This window comes from Amphibalanus amphitrite, unplaced genomic scaffold (genome assembly GCF_019059575.1).
Source record: "Amphibalanus amphitrite isolate SeventyFive unplaced genomic scaffold, NRLGWU_Aamphi_draft 000620F_arrow, whole genome shotgun sequence".
In the NCBI taxonomy this organism is placed as follows: domain Eukaryota; kingdom Metazoa; phylum Arthropoda; class Thecostraca; order Balanomorpha; family Balanidae; genus Amphibalanus; species Amphibalanus amphitrite.
Genome location: NW_024882114.1, coordinates 262,527 through 279,282, shown reverse-complemented (window position 1 = coordinate 279,282; position 16,756 = coordinate 262,527). Strand labels below are relative to the sequence as shown.

The 16,756-nt window shown below is 49.7% G+C and overlaps 2 protein-coding genes across 11 annotated transcripts; both read left to right on the top strand.

Annotated features, from left to right (window-relative positions):
• Positions 1–204: 204 nt before the first annotated feature.
• LOC122363446 (protein Rae1-like) lies at positions 205–11,923 on the top strand. 10 transcript variants are annotated; one of them, XM_043332733.1, is made up of 7 exons: positions 205–233; positions 8,141–8,462; positions 8,863–9,132; positions 9,398–9,623; positions 9,930–10,060; positions 10,532–10,726; positions 11,110–11,923. In XM_043332733.1, exons 2-7 carry the CDS (start codon positions 8,271–8,273, stop codon positions 11,194–11,196), a joined length of 1,101 nt encoding a protein of 366 aa, XP_043188668.1. In that variant the 5' UTR covers positions 205–233; positions 8,141–8,270; the 3' UTR covers positions 11,197–11,923. The 10 variants fall into 10 exon arrangements, with proteins under 10 accessions (XP_043188668.1, XP_043188661.1, XP_043188666.1 ...); XM_043332726.1 differs by having other exon boundaries at positions 217–237; XM_043332731.1 differs by lacking the exon at positions 205–233 and adding an exon at positions 245–277.
• A 305-nt stretch (positions 11,924–12,228) lies between these two features.
• LOC122363445 (biotinidase-like) lies at positions 12,229–16,489 on the top strand. Its single transcript, XM_043332723.1, has 6 exons — positions 12,229–12,566; positions 13,581–13,855; positions 14,209–14,343; positions 14,647–14,816; positions 15,128–15,342; positions 15,669–16,489. The coding sequence occupies exons 2-6, from the start codon at positions 13,592–13,594 to the stop codon at positions 16,418–16,420; spliced, it is 1,536 nt and encodes a 511-aa protein (XP_043188658.1). The 5' UTR covers positions 12,229–12,566; positions 13,581–13,591; the 3' UTR covers positions 16,421–16,489.
• The last annotated feature ends 267 nt before the right edge of the window (positions 16,490–16,756 follow it).

Below are 16,756 nucleotides of genomic sequence, written 5' to 3'. Positions count from 1 at the left end.
CAGATATTTGTTGAGGTGCTTATTTTATCAACTGAATTTTAATATTTATCAAAGGTTTTTTGTTGTTTTGAAATCCAACAAATAATAAAAAAGTATTTTTGTCCGCTATTTCTTGCAAAATTGTTAATTAGACGTCACTTAGTGAAAATAGCATTTGCGCTATTTGCTTCGCGCTTGTCAGGCACTTTTAATACATGTATGGCGCAGCAAAGACGCGCCATAGCCTGTGCGCGGTAGGTTGTTTCCACTTCGGTTTCCACTGTTGTTTCTTAAATCAGTAGGCGGAACTATGGTCAAGCGTACCCATTTTCGGGAACGCATTTTCGTTCCCATGTTTGGGAACGATAAACCCAAATATGGGAACGCCATGTAGGCATTATTTAAAACAAGAAAAAGAACCGTTAAATGACGTCCAAAAAATATAAAACGATCGTGAACCGCCTGATATTTGTCTCAATATTGTTGGGAAAGAGTTTGATATTGTAAGGCCCATCGTAGTTTCAAATCGTTCCCCTATTTCTAAAGCAGTCCATCATCCGGGCCGCGAGCCCAAATTTGGGAACGCTCTCGTACACTGGCGCTGCAAGCGTTCCTTATTATGGGAACGGCGTACCCAAAATTGGGAACGATTTCACCGACGCCTTTCAGGGGCTCTTTTCATTAACAAGCATCACGTCCAACGCCGCAAATTATTGTTAACGCAACAATCATCAGATGACCTTTCCGGCAAGACCGTCGCATGTTTCGCCCGGTCTTCTGCGCTTTTATTCCCGTCGATCTCGCAGCGGGCACGCCCCCCTCTGCAGGATACGTAATTCACAACGCTCAGCGATGTTCAACAAGGTCTTCCATACCTATATCCACCGTCCGCGCCGAGGGTGGAGACATGTCAAGCATCTGTCTGTTTATCACCGATAGTTGACGAGCACAAGGAAGTATCCAAAAATGGGAACGCTGAATATGTTACACCCTCAAAACACCTAGTCCCAATGAAAATCTAGTTTTTTCCTTTCTTGATGAGTGTAAGTGGCAAAAGGCCTGGTAGGATGGGCACGAGGAATGATCGAAATCAGCATAAAAACTATAAATAAGCCACACAGAGCGACCTATATAAGAGAAATTCCCCCAAAACGATCACGCTTAGAAACACGGAAGACAAAAACCACGCTCATGACGCTCCTTATAAAACAACTCTAAACAGCTAGCATCCAAAAAAAATATATCTTTCTGGGATGATAAAATACAGCTGAATAATTTTAAACCACTGAAACTGAGTTTACAACAGTAGTTCGGTAAAATCACTGACGTTCCATGCGGTCGTGCGCCCCGACACCAAATGTCACCAATATTACCCCCGGACTGTCCGCGTGTTCGCTTGCATATGTCAGCATCTGGTGTCGCTAGTATGAAACTTCATAACCAGGCGAAAATTATTATACTTGACCTCAAAATGTAAAAAACGCTTCATTTTCCTTAAAATTGCAAGTTAAATGTAGTATAACCCATGTTTTCACCATTCCGTCATTTCAAAAAATCATTAAAAATATCATTCGACGGTCAATTTCCTTGTGCAACGGTCAGATTAAAGATAATTTTATAGAGACTTAGTAGATACTTAAATTAGCGTGCACTTTTTTGAGACGTGATGCACTAATGAGTTTTAGTGGGCGAACGGCCGAAAAATTACCTTCCGTTCCCATAAATGGGAACGCCCGTTACCATATTTGGGAACTCCGTTCCCAAAAATGGGAACGTTCCTATATTTGGGTACTCATGACCATAGTTCCACCTACTGAAATATAAAGAAAAAGAGATTAATTATTTTATTCCGGTAACGTTCAATACCTAACCGTGAATTGGGCTCCCGCAAGAAAACTTAATCGTTCATAATCAGTGCGTCAGTCTCTCTCATTTTTGCAGTATTTGGCCAAACATTGAGCGTTTGGTGATTGGTGGTTGCTGTAAAGCAGTTTCCATCGAATTGAGAATCAAATGCATGCTAAGTAAAATAGGTACCTACTTCAAGGTTGAATTTAACCTGATTCTGCTTGCCATCGCTGGTTCAACTAGCATTAATCGCACAAATGAATTGAAATAAACTGGTGCGCTAGGAATGGTGCAGAAGCACCATGCTTACCACTTATGCAGCTGAGGACAGAGTGAGAGCACCAAAACCAAATACCAATTGAATACGAATTCAGGTTAAATTTGTTCTGCCTACTAAAGAGCAAGGAAATATTAGAAATCAGCTTCATTCCTTGCCTACATTCTTTGATGTTCCAGCACCGTAAAACGGGGTGTTAAGGGACAGTTTTGAGGTGTTTCGTTATATAACTCAAGAAGGGTTGGAGATAGAAGCATCAAATTGTCAGCATTTTATGTGGAATTTGGTGCTTTACATGCCTGCCACATTAAAGTTTTTAAGATTGATACCTCATATTATTTTTTATTATTTTTCATCACTGTCCCCTAGCACCCCAATGTGGGGTGTTAAGGGACACCTATATTATTCCAAGAAATGGTCATCAAATGCCCACAATTGGGGTGTGGAAGGGCACACAATTTATTTATTGAAATGTTTTGCATATTCTGTCACAAAACAAGTCGGGTTCATTCACCACTAATGACCTTTTTAGCCAATTCAGTTGGGCAAACTAGACTTTTGGAATCAAAATATGGAGGCATCAATAATTTGATTCTGGTGGGAGGAGCCATGACCAAATATGGGCATAGGATCAATTTTTTGATTCATTTGGGTACACTTTTGATTTCAAATGTATCGTTACGGTTGAAAAAAGGCCCATGACGGTGATATTTTTCTTTAAAAAGGTAGAAAAATGTGGTAGGTTTGCAAAAAGTGTTACCTCAAAACTAAGAAATTGTCCCCTTGGCCTTGGGAATGGGAAAAAGACAGAGGCACTGTCCATCACGTAAAAGCTGTTTTGAGGAAATCACAGTGTATGTTATTTTTGTATCATGAATTGCATACTTAACAATCAGTATTTGTGTAAAATGGCAAAATGAAATTTTCAAACCCCTAATTATCATTGTTGTAGTGCTTTTATATTTATTATATGGTTTTTACCTGTTGCTTCAGTTTTTGTATTCTTGACATTTAAAAATTGTGAATTGTTATCAAATGTATTGAAGGTAAAGTACAACAGTGCTATAGGTATCTGTTGTGGTACTGAGGATACCACTAAATCAGAATAATAGCAAGATAAATGTTGTATTCTTCCAAGTAATTGTTGCCTATCTGTTAACATTACCTGTGAATCAAAATAATGATTAGCCAGCTGATGGGGAATCAATATTATGATTATCTGTTTAAAGTGAATCAATTCCTTGATTGCCTTTCACTACCTATAGAATTCAAATTGTTATGATAGGAGCAATATTATTTTGCTTAGGAGATACTTCCAGCATTTCTGTTCAAGGTCAGGCATGCTCCTTCTTGAAACACTCTCTTATTTTTATGTGTTTGGTAAGTTAGAAATGGTCTGCATTTATGCCCAAATATGGTCATAAGGAATCAATCTTTTGATGCCTCCATATTTTGATTCCAAAGGTCTAGTTTGCCCAACTGAATTACGTGTAATGCAGTTTACGCTTGTGGAAAATGTGTTAATTATAAGGTAAACAGGACCAAAAAGTAATCTTCTGTCATCAATAAAAACCCATGTTGAAACTAGTCACTTGTCATTATGTTGCCCTCTTTGTTTTAGCCTTTTTATGATGACATGACATTTACCTACATCAGTCTCCATTGACCCATCATTGTAAAAGAGAGTGTTGAGATGTTTTGTTACATAACTAAAGATGTGTTAGATATAAAAGCATGAACTTGCCAGCATTTTATGTGGAATTTGGTGTTTTCCATGCCTACTTAATTAAATTATATTTAGATTTTATTTTTTATTTTTTTTCCCTGTTCCTTAGCACCCCACATCCACCTAAAAATATGCATGTATCCGGAAAAGAGGAAGAGGATGATGAATGAATGGGTGGATTTGCACAAGTTTTTCAGGAAACATGTGCAATACATGTGACAATACACCTATGCATTCATTTTCCCTGTACACCCACTAGTTTATGCGGTACACACAGAGTTTTGGAGATGTTTCAATTTTGTGAAAATGTAGCATGATTTTCAAATCCATTTTTGAACCAAATCACTTGCATGAAAAACCATACCATTTTCTCCTATGGTCAAGAGCAAAACAGTGTCAACTACCACACTGAAGTTTTTATTGAACCTTCTCAAATTAGGAAGTTAATATGACTCAAAGTTTTTCCAATGCAACTGTCCCTTAACACCCCACTGTCCCTTAACACCCCATTTTACGGCACTCTTTATCCAGACTGGAAAAATGCACATTATGCTGAATATGTCCGGCGTAGTGGCGGGATTGCAGCAAAAATTTCAGGCCACGTCCGGCATAATTTCATATGCACCGAATTCAGCGGATGGCAGCAGCCGAATTTTTCGGCGCAGGGCGGCCAGATAATTTTTTGGTAAATGTCGGTCACCGAGTTAAGTCCTTACGCTGGTCAATCTAGCAGCAGATTCGCCCCGCGAGCGGCTCTGGAGAAGGTTCGGGACGAGACGTCCCTGCCCCGGTCGTCGAGTGCTCGAACTGGCGAGCCGCCCTGAGTCTACTCAGCGGAGGAGCAGCCGCTGGCCGCCCAGGAAAGGCCTCCACCCTCGGGACGAATATGGGTATGGAAGACCTTAATGAACATTGCTGAGCGTCGTGAAGTAATACTGCAGTCAGGGTCCTGCCCACTGCGGTATCGAGGCCGAGGGGTATGAGAGCGAGGACGACCTGGCGAAACAACGGCCACCCTGGGCCTGCCCTCTGACGCCCGCACGCTGACCTTGATGCTTCATTGTGCGGCCTCGCGTCAATGGCGCGACAACTGGTCCAATTCATTATTCAAGCCACTCCTCGGGAGCACGCCGCCGCTCCCTATCCCCGGAGAGGACCGAGAGGACGCCGTTTCGGTGCACCAGGTGAGGGCAGAGGGCGGGGCCCGAGCCAATGGGGCCGCTCGCTCCAGTACCTGCAACGAATCGGCCGGCTCCCCTCTGAAGCGTGCCAGCAGTGCCGGCAGACAAGCGGTGCACACTGACCCGCGGTGCTCTGCGCCGTGTGCCGAGAAGAGGCTGATGTGCTGGGGCACGTGCTGCTCCACTGCCCGGCCCGTGCTGGCGCCCGCCAGCCTCGTACACCCGGTCCGTCGATTTTTGTGGTCCCGGAATTTTTAGCAAGGGCCTTGCTTCACGGCACTAAGCTACAGTGCGCTAAGCGTATTGTGGCATTGGGTTTCCATGAAAATAAAAAGTTATTCGGACGCTCAAACATGTGAGTGTCCAACGCCCTGAGATGCGCTACCTATCTGGTTGATATAGCCTTGGTCGGTAGATGTGCACATGTGCTTTATATAAAAGTGGTTTAATTTTGATGCAAATAAGCAGAAGCACCCAATTTTCGGCGCAAATCATGACGAAATTTCAGCGCAAAATCGCTTGCGCCGAATTTCTGTGCATGAGGGTCTCACGGACATCCGGCGTAGTGTATGGATGTTTTCCAGTCTGGCTCTTTATGAGAGGCCGATGAGTATCTCTTTGCTTGTTGTTAGAAGCAGTTGCAATCAGTTCAAGTCGGTGAGGGCCAAGGCAGGTGCCCACCATGCCTACTGTTAACGCCAGACCCCTTGAGACCCTAATTTTTCGCGATTATTTTTAAATGCGTGGAGGAATTTCAACCAAGCTCAGGACATGGCCGTTTCAAGACAGGCCGAAACTTTTACAATTTATATATTTTATCGCCATTTCAATATTTCAGGCACTTGTCATTGACTCGAAATGTTAACTGTTTTTCCATCCTGGATAGAGGCTTTCTACGTCATATGACATTAGGCTCCGCCCACGACTACGGCATTGACCCGTGCCCATCAGCGACCTCTGTACAAACGACACCCCTGCCATCTGTGAAGGACTATGAATTTCGCTGACGCTTCACGTGCTATGAGGCAATTGCAGCAGACGGTCAAGTAAATGTTAGGCTCTTGTTGACTGTTGTATATAGGACCAAGAGGAACATCACTCCTCAACCTACTACTCAGTCGTGCTTCGAACAAACGTTAACGATTCCTAACAAATACGATTTTCGATGTAGGGTATCTGTTTGAAATACGAGCGAGCCTTATGATGTGAAGCGAAGGCAATTAACTTATTATTGCGTTGTTCGATGGTTGCATAGCGATGTACAAATCGGCAGCTACTTGGTGACATCCGACATCCCATTATCGCATTATCTGCAACGCCATAGGCTTTAAATACAGGTGAATATTTCCTAACCTTATGTCAGTTATATGCCATTTGCCCGTCATTTGCAGCTTATAAAAAAAATATCAGCGAACATATCAGCATTGTAGAAGCAATGCGCATTGAGCATTTATGGCTCCTTAGTCATCATGTCGCTCTCTGGGCACTGTCAGCCAAGACGCTACGCACAACTCCGCCGGCTTTCGGCACCGCTCGACCGTCGCCCGTCCCCGCTCCCCGCCACAGCGAGAGTGACCGCGCGCCGGCCCGAAACCGCCGCAGGCCAAGACCACAGAGGCGGGGCTTAGCTGTGACGTCATAACGTATCACAGACTGACTGGTGATAGCCTCTACACACCGGATGAAAATCTTGCTCGAAATTTAACATTACGAGTCAATTACAAGTGCCTGAAATATTGAAATAGCGATAAAATATCTAAATTGTAAAAGTTTCGGCCTGTCTTGAAACGGCCATGTCCTGAGCTTGGTTGAAATTCCTTCACGCATTTAAAAGTAATCGCGAAAAATTAGGGTCTCAAGGGGTCTGGCGTTAACAGTAGTAGATGCACACCATAATTATAGATATTACCATAGTGGATGGGAAAGAGGCATAGGGAGCAGATGATCTTGGAATGCTGCCTATTCTCAATGTCATATGACATTGGCTGGGCAACTGGGACTGACTGACTGACTGACTGGGACTGACACTGACTGGCTGACTGGGCGCAAGTCCAGTCAGCTGGCGGCGTGCCAGGTCCGAGCTGGCAGGACCGAACTGCCGCTGACACGGGAGCTGTCAAGGCTGCTCGGTAGTTGGTAAAGCAGGGGTCACACTTGTTTTTTTTTTTTGCAACCAAGGACTAGGAGAGGCGACTGTAGGTTAGGTTGTAGGTTTTAGGTTTTAGGTGGTATGTTTCAGGTTGAAGGTAAGGTTAGGTCAGGTTTTGTTAGGTTTGGTTTGCTTTGGTTTAATTAGAAAGCATCTCTGGGTATAGCACCTAGTTTCCTTAGTTGCAAAAAAAAAAAAACAAGTGTGATGCCTGCTTTACGACTACCGACCGCTTGTGTGGCAGCGATCCTGCCGGCCGAGTGCCGCAACTATGATTGTTTTTTGTTTTTAAATGTGGATGTTTTTTATTATAAATTTAGTCAGAACCTTTTAAACAGAAGGATTCACAAGAACAGGGTCTCCGCTAAGCAAAGCTTGTTGCGTCGACCCTGCCCTCTGCCCTCCGATCATGCAATTCCGGTTATATGGCAGGATTTGGAGTCCAAAGTTAAACGTGCGCACATAGTCACGCACGGCCGGTCCCTTCACTGACTTCGCCTGGCTACGGCCTGTCACCAACCGTTACCATACCTGTCAGGAGGCTCCTAAAAGTCAAGCGCCCGTGGTGCCTCGAACCGGACTGTCGTAACTGGGAACGCGTGCCCTCACCACGCGGAGTCCAACGCTCTACCAACTTTTGTAGCTCTTCTTTAGATCCTCTTGAGCCTTTTGGCATGCTTCTGGAGAAATAGGGACCAAGCTTGGTTGGCATATTCCTTGAAAGGGCCTATCAGAGTTTGGTAGATTGGCTGGAACATTTCATTGTCTATGAAGGTGAATGCCCACTATGGAGTTCGCTACTGCTGCTGCTCTCATCACCTGCTCTGATACTGTGAGGCCTGGCATAATTGTGATTCCCAGGTCCTTTTCTTTGACAGGTGAAGAGTTGGTGAGGGGCAATTCAAAGAAAACGGTGAATGTTTTATGTTAAGATAGTTGACAAATACCATTTCTGAACCACATGTTTTTTGTGTCCACAGTTTGAAGTGCTCAAGACTCCCAATACCTTCCCATATTCTGCTGGTATCTCGGCACTCTACCCTTTTGTCTCTACACTGCCAGTGCTCGGTCCCTTGAGAAGCTCGGCCTGAAGGAGCGCAGCCTGGTGCGATGACCATGTTTGGCACGGGCGGGCTGGGCGCCTCGTCGTCGGTGTTCGGCCAGACGGCGGCGGCCAGCACGGCCAACCCGATGAAGGACATCGAGGTGGTGTCGCCGCCCGACGACTCGGTGTCGTGTCTGGAGTTCTCGCCGCCGGCCGTGCCGCAGACCTTCCTGGTGGCCGGCAGCTGGGACAACAACGTGAGTCGGGGGGGGGGGGGGGGCGGAAGGGGCAGCTGTGGGGAAGGCCGCTGAAGAGGGTGAAGCTGAGCACTGCAGTGATGACTTCTGAAGTCCAGGCACCCTAAAATTACAAACTAACACCATGAGGGTGGAGCGAGTTACCAAGTGAGAAGTGACGATTGTTTGTTGTTGAAATGCTAAGAATTATCAGGAAATATGTTTCTTTTTTACCTTGTTCGTTGTCATTCCGTTTTTAACGTTTTTATGGGATAATTTTATGTTTCTGGTAGCATAGTATTCTACGATCCTGAACAATTTATTACTTCAGAAATGTTACGCATTAACCTTTTTTATTTCATACCTCCTTCGTGCCGTCTTTAACCGATCGTCTCTTCCACCGTTTTTCCCGTCCGTTCAGGTGCGCTGCTGGGAGGTGGATCAGAACAGCGGCAAGACACAGCCCAAGGCGCAGCAGACCATGGGCGGCCCAGTGCTGGACGTGGCCTGGGCCGACGACGGCACCAAGGTGTTCATGTCGGGCTGCGACAACACGGTGCGCTGCTGGGACCTGGCCAGCAACCAGACCGTCCAGGTGGCCCAGCACGACGCGCCAGTCAAAACCGTGCACTGGGTGAAGGCGCCCAACTACACGTGCATCATGACAGGATCCTGGGATAAGACGCTCAAGGTAGGAGGGTGTGGTGCTTGTGATGGGCTGGACGCTCGATGGGGTGGAGTATGTGGGTGGTTGACGTTTGTATTCAATCACTTGCGCTTACACATGTTTTATGTACCTACCACGACTGTCAATCTATCAAATGAATGTGCATTGTGGCCACTATTGCATGAAAGCTATAAAAAGTCCACGTTTTCAATGGTCTTCGGTTTTCTGGCTGATGACTATTTGTAAAGTCCTATTGAATCATGAACTCTCGTCCACCCTTCGCCGCCAGTTTTGGGACACGCGCTCGCCGAACCCGATGATGTCGATCGCTCTGCCGGAGCGCGCCTACTGCGCCGACGTCGACTATCCGATGGCCGTGGTGAGCACGGCCAACCGGGGCATCATCGTGTACCAGCTGGAGGGTCAGCCGCAGCAGTTCAAAACGCAGGAGTCGAGCCTGCGCTACCAGCACCGCTGCATCTCCATCTTCAGGGACAAGATGAACCGGCCCACCGGTGGGTGGCGGAGAGAGAGGGAGTGGAGGAAGAGGGAGGAGCAGGAGGCTGGAAGGGAAATGTGATAGACTAGAGAGGGTGGTAGAAGGGAAGGTGCTTAGAAAGGACAGGTAGGAAGGGAAAGGAGCGAACTGAGGTGCTGTTCTGATCGGCAGCTGACTGCGTGTGCTTCAATGTCAGATTGATTGTGTTCATCATTTACATAATTTGAGCTGACTTCGGTCGAACTGTTGTCACGGTTATCAAGTTCTTTGCCCCTGGTATTCACCGTCAACACCTGACTTCCCTCCCCGCACACGCTCCCAGGTTACGCCATTGGTAGCGTGGAGGGTCGCGTGGCCATTCAGTACGTGAACCCGGCCAACCCCAAGGACAACTTCACGTTTAAATGCCACCGCTCTAACGGCACCAACCAGGGCTACCAGGACATCTTCTCGGTGAGTGGTCGTGCATGAGGGTCGAGCGAGCATGGAATAGCGATGTGGAGGAGTTGGAAATGTCAACCAGGTTGTCTTCTTGAGCGGGAAGCTGTCATTGTCTGCTTATGTCGCTCCTTGCTATATCGTGCGACCTCTTGTATAACGTTGAAATGGAAACGAGCAAAATATTCCAGCGGAGAGATTATCTGTTTACACTTGATTATTGACTTTCGATTCTGCTCATGACCGGTTAAGCTGAAATCCCAATCCTCATTTCGCATTTTTTATCAGAAGAGCTGTTTCACTGCTTTAGCGGTCGCGGCATCTCCCATTCACGATATCTTCCCCTTCACCGTGATCGTGGCGTAACCTGCGTGTCATCTGCCCAAGAGCTCCACTGGAACTGCATTGACCATGCTGAACTGGACCTCACCCTCACCCGTCCAGGTCAAGGTGTCTCGAGCATGACCTGACCTGTCTCCCCGGCAGGTGAACGACATTCGGTTCCACCCGGTTCACGGCACGCTGGCCACTGTCGGCTCTGACGGCCGGTTCAGCTTCTGGGACAAGGACGCGCGCACCAAGCTGAAGACCTCGGAGGCCATGGAGCAGTCCATCACCAAGTGCGCCTTCAACCACACCGGACAGATATTCGCCTACGCCGTCAGCTACGACTGGTCCAAGGTGAGCCGCGGGTGCGGGAGGCGGCTGGCCTGTCGACTGTCAGAGAGGTCCCCTCCCCCTGACCCGTTGAACTATGTTGCACAAAAATCGTGTTTACGTGGACAGGACGTGACAGCTTCCTTTATTTTTTGTTTTATCAATTTTGATTGAACGGTTGAGCGGGTGGCCTGTGGGCCGCAATCGCATGCAACGCTAAGCGGTGCTTTTTTGCGGCTTTTTTGCAAATGGCATGAAGTTTCCAGTCGTTTCTATATTTCACGTATAATTTTCACAGAGTTGCTTTGGCGAACCATGTCATAATTCTAGAGGCAGACAGACGTTCCTGAATGATGCCGGGCATATTCTCGTACCTGTCATTTACGCTGCTCTTCACACCGTTTCAGGGCCACGAGTTCTATACCCCGACCAAGAAGAACTACATCTTCTTGCACCCGTGCTTCGAGGAGCTGAAGCCGCGACCCAAGACGTAGGACTTCTCTACCACTGTGTGAGGAAGGGGCACGGCAAAGACGCCAGGCGCTGGGTGAAGTAAGCACGCGAAAATGGTTTGTGATGAAAAGTGAATCACCCGTTCATGCAGGGCTGAGAGTAGGTATATTTTTTACCATCCACATTTGCCTGTTAGATTGAACCTACAAATAAACGTATTGGCACAGTTAAATCGACACGATTTCCACATAAATGTTTCGGATATTCAATCACCTTTTGTCGCTGTTTCGCTCTTTTCTCGGCGTTACATTCCTGTGTAGATGTTCGCTTAGCTCACCGACCCAAGAAATGGTCGTCCGTGAGACTCGTAATCGCTCACAGCCTTTCCGCTCTCCGAACAATGCGTTTTGAGCCCTCACATCGTCTGGATCAGTCACCGTGTGACTGATTTGTGGCGGCGGACTGATCGGTCCCTATGTGACTGGATTTGCTGTCGATCGGAGAAGGTGATGCGAGGTTCATGTGATCACTGATCGCCACTCTAGGAGCGACTGTGGCTCTCCTGGTGGCTCCGGAGACAAGTGTAGACAGGTCGGAGTGTGGACTGCGGGTGCGTTTGTACACTCGCCGGCGTTGCCATGGCGACGAGCTGTGTTTGTGCTGATGGCGTGACACCGTCGGCCGATGTTTTCCTTTTGTAGTGATATGTGGCCTCCGCATGAGATGCTGAGTGTAAAGGTGGCGAATAAAAATGCGTGAATATTCGCAGCAGCGTGTTTTACACAATAGAGTTTTGGTATTTATCCGCGCGTAGTATTTGGGTACTTGAACCTGTCCGATTATTGACGTTGAAGTGGCACTGTTCTGTTCGCTGTCGTCTCTTGTCGCATCCACACGACTGGCCTATACATATGTGTATGTACACAGCTGTGGCCGGCTCTCTGGCACTTACAACGCAAATCAGGGGATCGTTTGGCCTGTGCTAAACATCTGCCCAAACAGAACTTTGGCCACATGTCACCAGATGATGCGGGTCGTCGCCGTCACCCCATCGATCGTAACACTTCCAGAAGGTCTCTGTTACAGCGCAGCATGACTGGTCACAATCGGCCCGCGCCCCACTGAGGGGCAAAGGTCGTACGGCTTCGTGGCCGGAACTCTGGTCACAGGGACACGGGTGTCAGGAATCGCGTGGAGCCCGGCACACATGTGCGCCACCCCCCCCCCCTCTCCCCTCCCGCGGCCTCCACACCAGTGCCATGTGATCCGCGTGTGGTCTGTCGTGTCTGCCTCCCTCCGACAGTCTGTCCTATAACCGGGGGCGCCGACGGATCGCTCACCCGTGGCGCCTCAGTTCTCGCCGGCGGTTCGTGACGGGAGGGCGCCCGGTGGTGAGCTCCGCCGTACACGGGTGAGTTGGTACCGGTGAGTTAGAATGTGGGGGAGGGGGAGGGTTAAATACCGGGGATGCTCTAAACACAAGGCCAGGCAGTATCTGCTGCGTCATTGTCCGGTGTTAGAGTGATGCTGTCAGCAAACGTGGTCGGCGATGTCGCTTGCTTTAACTGTGTTTGCTGTTAGTAGATACTGACTATCTCTGCGGACGATAACGTTAATGCTGACGCTTGGTAACGCCTTTTGACATTGTTTGAGTGCTTCAGTTTAAACAATCGACAAAGAGTTGTTGTAATTATAATTCGCTATCAGTATGGGGTGAGAGGTGAGCATCTCGATGTGTTAAGAGCGGACGTGAACAACTGACGAAAATCTAAACCGACAGCGCATCAGTGTAGCGAGCCACATGAATAAAGCCACAAACCGGTGTTTGCAGATTAACGACGCAATATAAAACAGTAATAGCCTGGGTCACCTTGAAGCTGTGCCAAATTATCTGGCACTTGTCCAGACACTGTCGGAGACAGCAGGCTGTGGGGTCAATACAGGATGTGCATGAGTACTGAGGTCCAGCCGCGGGGGTATCCCCGTTCCAGATATGGCTGGAGGTCGCCCCTGGGCGCCTCACCCGTCACTGACACCCAGGAGGGGGGGGGGGGGGAGGAGGAGATAATCAGGGGTGCAGAGGAAACTTGTCAGGCCGGCCTCAGGGGTCATGAGGTTCTCAGACCGTGACTCGACTTTGTTGATGTCACCCTTGCTTCTGCCCAGCTAGGCGCTCTTGTTGAAAAAGCAACATTAGAACGGGATCGCCTAGTGTTTGATGCCAAGTTCGTTTATCAAACAATACTACAGGCGACGGCTCGACAAGCTAGGCTACGGTTACCATGCCCAGTAAAACCCTTATCTAGCTCATCCGATCTAGTTAGCGAGTGCTGATTGGCATGTGGCAACATACGCCTCTTCCGCCGTTTGTACACCTTTCATTTATTTCCTGATTGTAACCCCGCCACTCGCTGCTCTGTCACAGTTCGGGCCGCCATGCCGTCACCACTGACACCGGCGCTGGCGCTGCTGGTGCTGGCGCTGACCAGCGCCACCTCTGCGCTCTCGCCGTCGGAGCTGGAGCTGGACGTCCGCCCGTCGGCGGCAGCACCGGTCACACCCCGTCCGTTCGTAGCCGCTGTGTCCGAGTTTGTCTGGGCAGACGGGTACCCGGAGCGGGACCTGGCCGCCGAGCCCGACGCCCCCTGGCGGCGGAACCTGGAGACGGTGCGCCGCCACGCCGCCACCGCCGCACAGCAGGTGCGTGGGAGGCTGGGCTGGTGAGACCTACGCCGGTCAGCGGGGAGCTACATGAATAAGTCATAGCTATTCTCATTGTGGTGCTATGGTCTCAGTTTGTTCCTCAATCACTGTAAAGATTATAGAGCTTCACTGATGAGTGAGGCGACCTGTGCCGACACTAAGGGTGCGGTTATGGGCATGGCCAGGCATGCAGCCCCTTTTGATCTCGCGGACACCCTGTACCGATCTCCAGGGCCCAGGGTGCTGAGACGATCCCTGCTGACTTCCGAGGGCACCCTATGCTAATCCACAGGGCTATGAGCTGACCTCTGACTCAGCTTACCTCTAATGACACCCTGTCCTGCCCGCAGGGCGCTGACCTGCTGGTGCTCGCCGAGTACGCTATTCTGAAGGTGTGGCCGCGCGCTCAGCTCGCCGTGTACGCCGCCCAGCTACCGCCCGTAGAGGACATGGTCGTCATCTGTGACGACCCGACGCAGCACGAGGTAACCAACGAGCAGTTACGTCCCTCCCTTCAGTGGTCAATGTGAGAGACAGCCTGTCCCGATCAGAGGGACCAACCGACGCTGTAGTGTGCACGACACGCCGGCCCGCTGAATCCGTCTCCTGAATTCAGACATCTTTCCGATCCGGTTCTAGCCTTGTTATTGACCGCAATTAGAATCACAATGAGATCATTGTGGGATCCATTAATTATTTGTGCAACATGACTTGTGTATCAGCATATCTCTCACGCTGTTCACCTCCTGCACATGAACTCTCCACTGACCAATCCACCCGCTACCCAGGCGATACGGAATCTGAGCTGCCTGGCGCGGGAGCACCAGATGTACATCGTGGCCAACTTCGTCACCAAGGAGCTGTGCTCTGCTGACTCGGATTCGGCCTGTCCCGAGGACGGCGTCTCACTGTACAACACAAACCTCGTGTTTGACCGGACCGGCGCCCTCATACAAATGTGAGACGCCGGAGGCTGCACACAGTGCTGAGTTTGATGTAACGTTTTTTTTTTTTTTTTTTGCAGCATTTCTATGGTGTAACTTGGTGTCACGCATGACGCATATTGAACAATCGTTCCAAATTTATGTTTTATGCATTCGCTCTTCGAAGTTGCGAGGCAAAGTAAACCGAGGTTCTTGACGCATAAGATGGCGTTTGATAACTGAGTAAAGTGACATGCGCTCTTGAAACCGCGGAACTCAGTTAACTTTACCGACCTCGATCAGTGTTGTAATCATAACGTATGAAGCTGATCTCCCTCACCGGCAGCTACCACAAGTACAACCTGTTCGGTATCGAGCTGGAGCACCTGCAGAAGCCGGCGCCGCACCTCTCGGCATTCCGCACCGACTTCGGCGCCGTCATCGGCCTGATGACGTGCTTCGACATCCTGTTCGAGCTGCCCGGCGTGGAGATGACGCGCCGGGGCGTCACCCACTTCGCCTTCCCGACAGACTGGGGCGACGAGCTGCCCTCGCTCTCCGGTAGGTGGGGCGACGGGGATCACTGGTCGGGTGGGTGAAAGGGAAACGAGCAAATCATGCCGCGTCGCTGTGATCCAGCTGTTCAGTACGCATGAATGGCCTTCTTTGATTTGAGTGACCACAATAAACAGATGGCTTTCTAGCATGCGATTCATGAACATTTGGCGAAAGGCAAAGAAGTTTTATACCTGAAGGCTCCAGTCTCCCGTCTTCAGACGGTCTTAAATAACCTGACTTCATCACACACAACTACATACAATGTACATACTTGCGAGACGTGTTATATGTGTCCTCATCTGACTCCATACCGCCCACGTCTGTCGCAGCTCTGCAGATGCACAGCGCCTGGCCGCGCGGTCTGGGCGTCACCCTGCTATCCTCTGGCATCCACTACCTGGCCGAGGGCAGCATCGGCTCCGGCATCTTCACCGGCAGCGGCGCGCTCGGCTACCTGTACGACTACAGCGCGGAGGGCGCCGAGGGCGGCGTGGTGACCGCCACCGTGCCGGCCGGCTGCTCCTGGGGGGCCGACAGCTGTCCCTCCGACCAGGCCCCGGCCGGCCGCCAGGTGCGGTCTGCTCCCGCGGCCGGTAACACGGACGACTACTACCCGATACAGAACTACAACGTGTCGGAGTTCGTGAGCGCTCCGCTGAGCGGCCGGTCCCAGCGTCTGTGTGACGGGGAGTTCTGCTGTGACCTGACCGTCAGCCAGCAGCGGCCTGTAACCGGCGCAGAGTCGGGCGCCACCTATCGCCTCCTGGTGCTCGACGGACGGCGGAACTTCGCGCCGCACTGGAGCACGCAGATCTGCGCGGTGGTACTGTGCGCGGGGGCCGATCAGGCCTCGTGCAGTACGTTCCCAGCGGGTGTGGCGCCGCCGCCGCCGGCTCCGTTCTCGCTGCGGGGCTCGTTCAGCGCCGACTGGGCCGTGTTCCCGTCTGTGATCCGTACCCATATGGAGCTGGCGGCCGAGTGGTTCTACAGCCGTCCGACGGGGCAGCTGGAGGTGGCAGACACCGGCAGACTGCTGGTGGCACAGCTCTACGGCAGAAACTACGCCCTCGACCAGCCGTGATCTCCAGTACGGGTGGAGGGGCACCGTGAGGTGCATTGTATTGTACATGATACAGTTTTGTTATTTCAATGCGAGCCTTTTAAATGCCATCAGTTGCCTTTTTCGTCGTAAAATTTGAAGGTTAAAATGCGACTTGTGTAAAAAAGCATTTCTTGACGTTGAAGCAATCATGTGTTCAGCTTTCATTCTCACATCAGTAAATGCTCGATAGCAATCACCGACGGACAGGATTGACTCGCTTCCCCAGCGCCTTTTGCAACCTTAACTTCATGGATGTTGCCCAGGGGTCGGCAAATGGTGGGGCATGCCCCCTTTGGGGGTAATGGAGCCCTTTCG

Bases quoted from the DNA above. Each gene is read 5' to 3' on its own strand.
- LOC122363445 (XM_043332723.1), top strand. From the start codon at position 13,592: ATGCCGTCACCACTGACACCGGCGCTGGCGCTGCTGGTGCTGGCGCTG. The intron at 13,856-14,208 runs GTGCGTGGGAGG...TCCTGCCCGCAG, and splicing joins CCGCCACCGCCGCACAGCAG to GGCGCTGACCTGCTGGTGCT. The intron at 14,344-14,646 runs GTAACCAACGAG...CCCGCTACCCAG, and splicing joins ACGACCCGACGCAGCACGAG to GCGATACGGAATCTGAGCTG.
- LOC122363446 (XM_043332733.1), top strand. From the start codon at position 8,271: ATGACCATGTTTGGCACGGGCGGGCTGGGCGCCTCGTCGTCGGTGTTC. The intron at 9,133-9,397 runs GTAGGAGGGTGT...CTTCGCCGCCAG, and splicing joins CCTGGGATAAGACGCTCAAG to TTTTGGGACACGCGCTCGCC. The intron at 9,624-9,929 runs GTGGGTGGCGGA...ACACGCTCCCAG, and splicing joins CAAGATGAACCGGCCCACCG to GTTACGCCATTGGTAGCGTG.